The sequence below is a fragment of the Capsicum annuum genome, chromosome 11, assembly GCF_002878395.1.
Source record: "Capsicum annuum cultivar UCD-10X-F1 chromosome 11, UCD10Xv1.1, whole genome shotgun sequence".
NCBI classification, from domain to species: Eukaryota; Viridiplantae; Streptophyta; class Magnoliopsida; order Solanales; family Solanaceae; genus Capsicum; species Capsicum annuum.
The window spans coordinates 14,437,272-14,448,386 of record NC_061121.1 but is presented as its reverse complement, the minus strand read 5'-3'; the positions used below and the strand labels follow the sequence as shown (position 1 = coordinate 14,448,386).

The 11,115-nt window shown below is 33.1% G+C and overlaps 1 protein-coding gene across 1 annotated transcript; it reads left to right on the top strand.

The window, feature by feature from the left end:
* Nucleotides 1-7,236: 7,236 nt before the first annotated feature.
* On the top strand, nucleotides 7,237-9,990 carry LOC107848677 (7-deoxyloganetic acid glucosyltransferase-like). The gene is made up of 2 exons (XM_016693451.2): nucleotides 7,237-7,974; nucleotides 8,963-9,990. Exons 1-2 carry the CDS (start codon nucleotides 7,494-7,496, stop codon nucleotides 9,898-9,900), a joined length of 1,419 nt encoding a protein of 472 aa, XP_016548937.2. The 5' UTR covers nucleotides 7,237-7,493; the 3' UTR covers nucleotides 9,901-9,990.
* The last annotated feature ends 1,125 nt before the right edge of the window (nucleotides 9,991-11,115 follow it).

Below are 11,115 nucleotides of genomic sequence, written 5' to 3'. Positions count from 1 at the left end.
AAAGTCGTTATCGTCAGCATGCATGATTTTTCATAATCATTTATGATATTATTTACAAGGTTGCATTGCACCCACACATACTTAGTACATTCTTTAAAGTACTGACCCCCATATATTTCTATATGCTACAGTACCTTATAATGTAGGTACAAGTTATAGCGCAGATACCGCATTCAATCAGTTTGCAGCTTCCAGTCAGCAGGTGATGATTTCTTTTGATTCAAGGGATTGAGTCAGTTATACAGTTCGAGGAGTATCACATTTTCTTACTTTAGTCGTATTGAGATTGGGTAGTTGGGAGTCATGACCCATCTATCTGAAGTCAGTACTAGTAGAGGCTTCATAGATAGTCAGTAGAAGTTGATGTATTCAGTTTTAGTTTCATTTGTAAAAGCAGAGTTGTAACCTTGTAACGTTCATAATTGTATTGATCAAGTTCAGATAAGTTGTATGTTTTCGCTGATCTCATGTAGACTTGAGCATTTTATTCAGTTGCTTATGAGTTATGCCAGTAGAAGGGTTAGCTTAGGGTCACTTATGCCCCTAAGCACCGTGTGACGTCTCGGGACTCAATTTCGGGGCGTTACATTTTCTACCCTATATCTCCTCTTCAATTAGCTGTCAGATTATATAGTCTTTCATCAACTCCCCTTTCCCCCGCAGGCATTCTCCTTCGGCTCCTTCTAGCGTATAATTATCTTCTCGATCAACTCTTCCATATAAATTTGGCCAGGAGAATTTATATTGCTTTTCCGTTCTTGTTTGATGCAGTGCAAGGCTTCGAAGGTGTTCTCAGAGTCCAATGTACACTTAAAGTTAAGTCCAATCGTTATTGGTTCTCTACAATGACACCAAATATTGATCCCTTCTCAAAACTTGACATGCATAAACACGTGCAACAACCATCAGTAATTCGTAACAGGGTATCTGCACCATCTTCATGAGGCCCTCAACCTTGTCAATTCGAACCCATCAAACTTTATAATACAGGATCTTGTTTGAATGATCAATGCCTAATCGGTTAAAAACTACATTCACAAAACTATTATACTTTGTGTGTGTTGTCCCGGTGACCTTATCAGTAATACTTCTTAACTCACACACATATAATAGTGGATCCATCTGCATATACCTTATTCTTACTAGCCCGTCTATGGCTTAAATTGAATAAACAGTTGACTAGCAAGTTGCACAGACGCCACATCTGTTGGAAAAGCAAATTGATATATCCATCTGTTGCAACAGATTGTCAATATGTTGTAAGTTATCTGACAGATGGATTAAATTTTCCAATAGATTACCCATCTATTAGATTTATTTTAAAGCAATTTTTTTCTTTTCCAAAATACAATAAAAAAATAAAATGTTGTGTTTAGATACATTTTTTTAAATTTATATATTTGAAAAGTCACCAGTTTTATTTAATTAAGGGATATATGAACAGTCGTGGCTTCTTGTTTGACTAAGTCACCCCTTTCGATTCAATAATTTATAAATAGATCCATCTGGCCTCCTTTCCTTACTCTCTCACTCATTCATTCTACTATACTTACAGTACAAATATGGCTGGTCCAGATTCATACAAAAAGATTCATATGGAGTCCTTGTGGGAACGTCAAAGGCAATTTGATGACCTCCAGAGGGATGTGGCCGACTTCAGAGCAAGGCTGAGGAGGGCGGCCCTGCTACTGCCGGATGAAAATTGTCCGGTTGACAATAATAATAGTAATAATAATAATAATAGTAATAATAATAATAATAATAATAACAATAACAATAATAATAATAATAATAATAATATACACAATTTATAACCGTAAAAGAAAGATTATTTAATTCAAAAAGAATTCGCATCATTGGATTATATCTGATGCAAAAGATATATAATTTGTTGTCATAACTCAATAAAAATAATGGTTATTATTTTATTAAAGAAACGGTTATTGAAAATCAGGTGTCTTTGATTTTTAAAGTGAGCAAAAAGTTATTTAAATTTAAGAACTAATTATTATAATAAAAATAAGCTGAAAAGTCATGACTTTTCACAATAATAAAAAATTCACCAGCTTGATTTAATTAAGTCATTTTTTTCACAGAAAAAAATAAGGAAATAAATGATAAAACACAATTTAAACCGTAAAAATCTCATAAAAAATATTTTTATTTTTAAATTTGTTTTATTAATTTATATAATAAAAAGGTTAGCAAATTTGGATTAATGATATGATGATAATTGTTTTTGAAAACAAGATAGATTATATGTTGCAACAGATATATTATCTGATGCAGCAGGTTATCTATTGTTGAAACGGATGATATATATGTTGTCACAAATGAGTTATCTGATGCAACAGATATATAATCTGTTGTCATAACTCAGTATAAAAACGGTTCCTGAAAAGAACTAATTATTATTAATAATAATAATAAGCTAAAAAGTCATGACTTATCGCAATATTGCTTAATTTAATTAATTCATAACTTTTTACAGTAATCATGAATGTTATTAATAAATGGAGGTGAACAGTTGCGCCTTTAAATTTGTTTTATTAATCTATAGAATTAAAAAGTTAGAAAATTTGGATGTCATGATGATAATTTAAAAAAAAAAAAGATAGATATATTATATGTTGCAACAGATATATTATCTGATGCAACAAGTTATCTATTTGTTGCAACAGATGATATATCTGTTGTCACAGATGTGTTATCTGATACAACAGATATATAATCTGTTGTCATAACTCAATATAAAAACGGTTCCTAGAAAGTCATGACTTATCGCAATATTTCTTAATTTAATTAAGTCATAACTTTTTACAGTAATCAAGAATGTCATTAATAAATGGAGGTGAACAGTTAATTAAAAAATCAAAAAATTTGGTTGTCATGATGATAATTTTTTTAAAAAAAAAGATATATAGATTATATGTTGCAACAGATATATTATCTTATGCAACAAGTTATCTATTTGTTGCAAATATCTATTGTCACAGATGAGTTATCTTATGCAACAAATATATAATCTGTTGTCACAACTCAATATAAAAACGGTTCTTGGAAAGAACTAGTTATTAATAATAATAAGCTGAAAAGTCATAACTTGTCACAGTAAGCAAGAAATGTCATTAATAAATGGAGGTGAACAGTTGCGACTTTTTGCCTAACACATTCAAGTTCAATCCTCTATAAATAGGTCCCTCCTTACTCAATTATTCATTCTATTGCACTCTGTTTATTCCTTGCTCTTATTACACCTTCAACTACTTACTCTTTAAGGACTTGATAGCTTTTTCCCGTCTCTGGTAAGTTTTCTATATGTCCCTCTTCCTGTCATTTTGCCATTCAATTTGAAATACTTGAACGATTGATTCTTGTTTTTTATCTTCACTTTCACCTGAAAGCGGAGGAATGTCTTATTAATTATAGCTAACCGTTCCATTAAACAATTTTGAAATAAATATAGAATGAGAGATATATATGATATAGAATCAAATATAGAACTGTAGTAAAAAAGATTTCAATTTTTTTGTAAATATATGTTGTATTACGTTCGAATTATTTTTTTTCTTTACTTTTATTTTTACGTGTGTGTTTTGTCAACTTATGCGTTTTCTCTAGATATGGATGATCCAGTGTGGAATGTCACTATTTTACGAGATGCCATGCGGGAACTGCAGAAGGAGGTTCATGACCTACAGTGGGAGTTGGCCGCCGTCAGGGTAAGGATGTTGCGGGAGATCCACAGGCTGAGGAGGGCGCTGCTGCTGCCGGTTGAAGATTGACCAGCTGGCCATACAAATAATAATAATGATAATAATGATAATAATAACTAAGCATTTCCTTTTCTTCTACCTATGTATTTTTATTTTTTTTGTTTAATAAAAAAAAAAATTTCGATGCATTTGACTTTTTAATTCTTATTTAATTTTCATATTGTCTATTTTCTTTTATCAACAAATGACATGTTTACAATTAAGGAATAATTTGAATTCAGTATCAATAGCAAGAGATCAACATATGAGTAATCTGTTGAGTTTGTGATAGGAGTTGTATTTTGTTGTTCGAAACAGATTATTCATGTGTTGCAACAGAATAATTATCTGTTGCAACATATTACTTGTCTAGTGCATCAGATTACTTGTTTGTTGCAACAGATTAGTAATTTGGTACAACAGATTATTAATCTGTTAAAATAGATAACTAATCTGGTGCAATAGACTATTAATCTATTGCAATAGATTATTAATCTGTTGCAATAGAATACCCATCTATACAATTCATATTACGGGCACCTAGAACCATAATCATGAATACAACATGAGTCTACTGTTGCAATAGAACATTTATCTGGTGCCATAGATGATGGATCTGTTTAAACAGATTGCTCTTATGTTGCATTCATGTTCGCGTGCTAGCTATTGTTGCAAAAACAACATACTAGCAGTTACTCAGATGACAAATTCAACTAAAAAGCATAATTTGACTTACCAAAGTCTCCTCTCAAAGTAAATGTCAAAGCTGAAAATGATGTACGAAATAAAATTTGACCTAAGAAATTGGTCAAAGAGCAGCAGTTACGGTAACAACAACAACAAGAACAATGGTCAACAAGAAGAATATGAAGATGATAATGAAGTATAACATGATGATAATGAATCAGAAGATGATGAATAAAGCAGCAGAAAGAATGAGCAACAAATATCGCGATGAGAGAGAAAATAATAACGGATGAGGAGAGAGAAAAACACATTTGTTTTCTTCGTTTCTCGTTATATTAATTAACATTTGGATCAAAGTGTGAAGTTGAAAACTTATGGATTATTTTAAAATTTTCCAAACTTTCTTTATCCATCATTAAGTAATTATCACCTCCACTCAATTATTAGTAATTTCAACCACCCCACAATATTGTTGTTGAAAAATGAATTAGTAATTTCTGTATACAAGATGCTAATAACCATGTGTGAAGATCTACCATAAAGTTCACCTGAATATATTACTGATTAAACAAGTTTAAAATTTCCGTCTATGCATTTTGGTGACAATTATAAATTGTCGTGACCTTTTTTTGCAAGATTTTAGAATCATTCAACGCACAAGAATGAGTTGAATTTTTCTCATGGTGTAAAGCCAGATGAAATGTTAGGGTGGGTCATAAACTTTCTTTTTGAAATATGGATAAGAAAAGTTGCAACAAATTATAATACTTTAAACTATGAATTTAAGAGAATGGCATGACTGTTGCAACTTTGAGCTTTCTCTCCAAACTATAGATGATATGAATTATTTAAGGTGGAGGACCATAAACTACTTAGTATATGGAGCAACCCCTCTCAAAGAGCTTCATTTACATGACTGGTAAAGTTGGTACTAGGTCAGATTATGCTAAAATCATTCTCAAGAACTTTTTATAGGTATAGAAAAAAGTATTAAATAGAATAACCAAATCTAAAATAAAATGGGGAAAACCAGCTGAGTCAGAAATGTTGCCTTGAGGCCGAGCGACGCAGATTGAAGCGACGCAACAAGCAAAATTTCCCGTAATTGAATTTGCTGCCATCCGTTCAGGTGCAACCATGGGTCAGGTAAGTCTTCGTTCTTCTCACTTTCTCAATTGCAATTGTATTTTCTTATACTTCCTTTTTTTAATTTTATTTTTATGTGTCGTTATTTTCTTTTTGATATATCCCAAAAAGAATGTCACATTTCTTATTTGATAGCTACTTAAAAGACATAATTTCACTTTTATCTTTATTGGTCCCACTTAATTAAAGATAGAAGTAGTACATTTTTAATAAACGATAATTTGATAAACATCACCAACTCTTTTTGTTATTTCTTAAATTCAGCATGCGGTCAAAGTATGTCACATAAAATAGACAGGGAGTATAATTTTTCATATTTTGTATTTGTGTGTACTCTAAATCTCTTCATCTTTACATCAGTTTAATCCTTCACATAAATATATAATATTAAGCATAAAACAATAGTACTTAATATATACTTAAAAAATGATTAAAAGTACTAAAATGTAAAACAAATAATAATTAAATATATATATATATATATATATATATATATATATGTTTTGACCTCCCATAAGTGATCAGCAAATAAAATGTCCAAACAAATGTCAATAAATTAAATCTCTTCATACTTTTCAACTATCAAAATAAGGAAATTTCTTACAAAGAATTAGTGGATTATAAGAAAGAAAAAGAAAATATATACTAGTAATGTATTCAGTAACAACCATAGAGTTCAGTAGGACATCATTATCGTCGTTGAACAAATTGCTAAGAATAAATGTCACCTTACCTATTGTATTTTGAAAAGTAAAACAGCCAAGCATTAATTAGTTCGTCTTAAGACAAACGAAAATAAAATTAAAAAATCCTACAGTCCTGCTTCTTTCCATAAAATATTCTGGTCCAAAGAAGACCAGTAGAATTCTTTTCTTGGGTTTATGGTACGTAGAATAATTTACGGATCTTGTAAATCCAAGCTTTCCTTATTTTTAGGACAAAAACAACAATAACATATATTTAGAGACGGAGCTAGCCTATTAAAAGGGATTCAAACGAATCCCTTCAACGAAAAATTATATTATTAATATATGATTAAAATGATTTTTATTTATACATTGTAGATGTTAAACCCCTTCGATTAGTTTTTCTTCAGATTTTGAACCCCTAAAACATAATTTCTAGCTCGGGCTCTGAGTGTATTTTCACATAATGAGGTCTAGAGAGGATAGAGTGCATGCAGATCGTACCACTAACTCAAATAAAGTAAAAAGATTGTTGCTAATAGATCCCGACTTAGGATCGATAGCAGTTTTAGGACAAAAAAACATTTACGGAAAAGCAAAATCTGATCTTTCATTATGAAGATCCAATAAAACCACAAGGTCAACTACTTACCAAACTTTCCAGCTGCTTCATCATCCGCAAATTGGTCCAATTCTACTTTCATACAATAGTTTATACAATATGACCCTATCTGTCTTTCCACTGTATTTGATTATTACTCCCTCGTTTAAAAAGAATGATATTACTTTTTTTTAATCCATTTAAAATAGCATGATTTTTTTCTCTTTTTAGTAATTTTTAATTTTAACTTTTCACATGACATGTGACATATTTTTAATTTAATACCACAAGATTTAATTTTTTTCATTTTCTTAAACACCATGCCAAGTCAAATTATTTTTTTAAACGGAGGGAATATAATCTTTTGGCTTCTTAGTGGATGGGTTTATTTCAGAAAAAATTTGCAGAAAATAGCCATGGAAGATTTCTATATTGAATAGTACAATTAGTCAGAATCAACAAGTCGTGTTAGTTTCGCTGTTATGTGCTATACAGCGACAATTTAATAACGAATTCCGTAGCTACTTTTAATTTCGTCTACTATATTAATAACCAGCACATAGCAAGATTAAACCTCAACCGGATTATAATTTCCAAAAAAAAACTAAAAGATTAAGAATGGCACTTCCTCACGTACTCGTTTTCCCGTTGCCTCTACAAGGTCCGGTGAACTGCATGCTAAAACTGGCAGAACTTTTGTGCCTTCACCAGGAAATTCATGTCACTTTCCTCAACACTGAACATATCCAGCAACGCCTGCTGAATTGCACAGATGTCCAAATCCGTTTTGAAAAATATCCAAACTTCAAATTCGTGACCGTTCCAGATGGACTTCCAGAAGATAATCCAAGAATTGGAGACCAAATAAGGAAGATTATTGAAGGTATAGAAGAGGTGAGCAGCCCACTATTCAGAGAGATGGTGATAGCAGCTTGTGGTCCAACTTGTCTCATAGTTGATGGTATTTTTACTTTTGCTGTTGATATAGCAAAAGAGGCTAGAATCCCACTTCTTTATTTTGACACTATAAGTCCTTGTAGTCTCTGGACTTACTTGGCTGTTCCCAAACTCATTGAAGCTGGCGAAATTCCTTTCAAAGGTTAGTCTAATTAGCCTTATTGAACTTCAAGAAAAAAGTTTATTTTTCTCTATGTTTTCTACCCTATTTGAGTTCCCTGAATGTTACCGTTGTGATCCGATTTCTGTTGATCCGCCCCTGAAAGTTTTGCAGTGCAATTCATGTTTGTGATTTTCAATGGGGTCTGTGGTGGTAGCGGCCCAATCCCGGAGCCCACCACTGATCCTGATGGGGTGCGGGGCTTCATGGACCTTTATATTTTGGGGCTTAGAACCTATTTGTACGCACGTACTATATAAGTACGATTTAGTGGGTTATTTTCGTTATTCAGAAAATTCAGTCTTCTCCACATTGTACTCTCTCTCCATTATAGTAAACCTCCTCTGCCTATACCCGAAGTATTTCCAGCAAGAATTTCCACGTAAATCTGTGTGTTGTTCTTGTTTTCTTTTACTTGTGGTTTGCTTATTCTGGCTGAATCATTACACTAAATTTAGTAGTTTATATCTAACATCATCAAAGAGTCTTTGCAAGTCAAAGGTGCCCAATTGTGCAGCAGCTATATTCTGATCTAGTAGTACCACCTTGTTATTTTGTTTTTTTATCCATCTAAAAGAACAAAGACAAATTAATATTCAAATTAGGTGATCAGCAATGCTAGCTGATAAGATAATTTTTCATGGAGACGGCCAGGTTATTGTGATAAGAAACTTTAATGTGTTTGTGGACGTATATTTATTTAAAATGACATTTTGTATGGCTCATAGATAAATTATACGTTCTATGTTTTGAGTACTCTTATGTTACTGTCGCCGTTTTCCTATTCGTAGGCACAGTATTGGAAAAGGATTCGTACACTGGGCTAACCAATCCATGGTCATTTCCATCTGTAGTCATCAATATAATTTTATTTCTTAAAGTTTTTGCAAATGAATTCACAATATAATTTTTTTGCTTATTATGGGATACATATAAAACCCGATAATATGTGCTTGCTTGGTACGAACAGGAAATGACTTGGATGCATTAGTAAATAGTGTGCCAGGAATGGAAGGTGTCCTGAGGCGCCGAGACCTTCCCAGTTTCTGCCGAGCACCTGACCTTGATTCCCCCATTATCCAACATGTAATCAAGGAAGGAAAACATATTGTTCAAGCCCAAGGTGTAATATTCAACACATTTGAAGGCCTTGAAGGGCCCATTCTCTCACAATTCCGAGCAATGATTCCAAACATCTATGCCATTGGGCCTCTTCACATTCAAATCAAGTCAAAATTAGCTAATTCCCAGTGTTTGCCAAAGACAACAATGTCCAACAGCCTCTGGAAAGAGGATATGAGTTGTATGGATTGGCTGGACAAGCATCCACAGAAATCAGTTTTATTTGTCAGCATTGGAAGCCTTGCGACCATGAGCAAGGCCCATTTCTTGGAATTTTGGTATGGTCTTGTGAACAGTATGACGCCGTTCTTGTGGGTCCAGAGGCCTGGTTCAATTATTGGACTTGAAGAGGACAACATTAACAATGTTCCCAAGGAGTTGTCTGAAAGTACAAAGGAGAGGGGTTGTATTGTCAGTTGGGCACCACAAGAAGAGGTTCTAGCTCACTCGTCAATTGGCGGGTTCTTAACCCATAGCGGGTGGAATTCAACTTTGGAAAGTATAGTAGAGGGAGTGCCAATGATTTGTTGGCCCTATTTTGTTGATCAACACGTAAATAGTAGGTATGTTGGGGAGGTGTGGAAGCTTGGTCTAGACATGAAAGATATATGCGATAGAGCCACAGTTGAGAGGATGGTGAGACAAGTGATGGAGGTGAATAAAATTAAATTCTTGGAAAGGGCTAAACAGATGAGCGATTTGGCAATAGCAAGTGTTGCTGAAAGTGGATCTTCCTACCAAGATTTGGACCGTTTGATTGAGGATATTAGGTTGATGAGGATATAACAACGACCTCACAATATTGTAATTTAATTTATGTGATGTAATTTCATTTGACATTAATAATTTAAAGAAAAGAATTAAAGACTTTTGAAACTTGTATGACCATATGATAAGAGAATGGGGATAGTTTGACATTTAGACATTTTCAAAACTTATTTTGACATTTAGACATAAGTCATGGAAAATTAGGTATTTAGACACTATTATGACATTATCACTTCTTACATACAAACCTACCACACAAGTTTTAAATTTTACAGTCCCTCACCTCATCTGTTTAATATGTAATATTTCCCACCTTTTTTCATATTTTCTATTTTAATTTAGAAAATTGTTCAAGAAGTCACTAATAGGAGCTCTCTTTTTCACCAATAATTTTCGATTCCGGCCACTTTTCCGATGAAAAATTGTTCATCACAACTGAAAATCTCCATTCTTTATCATTGCCTCCATTGTTCTTTCATCCTTTTTGAAAAAAAATGCAAAAAAAAAAAAATTTCACCATTTCTACTAGCTCGAAAAGCTTTTCAAATCCACTCAATACCTCGTCATTAGATATATTTCAATAGTTTAGAAGTCCTACACATATATTTTTCCATCCCAGAGATAGAAGGGCAACGATTATATCAAAAATCAGTCGATTCGCGTCTTTGTACGGACGTTTTCATATCAGTGATCGATCAGTCATCGACCAGCTATAGACCGATACCTTAATCTATTATCGATTTGTGTGGTCTATTATGGCAGTAGCTGAGGTAGTTGTCATGGGTGGTAATTATATAGGTGCGTGGAAAGAGGGTCCCAACTATTGAAAGTGAAAAGGAGACAGTGCCTATCCTATTGCGTCGCAATAGATCATACGACGACATGGTTCGAAGAGTAATTAAGAGCGGAGAATTAAAATGCGAGTCAAAGAACGTTGTGATTAGCTATGTAATGAATGGTCGGGGTAAAATACATCCCACGTTCATAAATAATGATCGGCATGTGTCGTTATACATGTTGGATGTCGCTGCCGATGGCTCTACGTCATTATTGAGGATAAATGTCGTCCCGGGATCTCCGACAATTCCGCCATGATAAAAAATCGACAAGGAAGACACTAACACACACCAAAACAGTCCATGATTTGAAGAATCGAGGACCCCCTTTGGTGACCCCTCTCAGATTCACTACACAATAACAATACAAGCACGATAACAACAAGATTCTAAGATG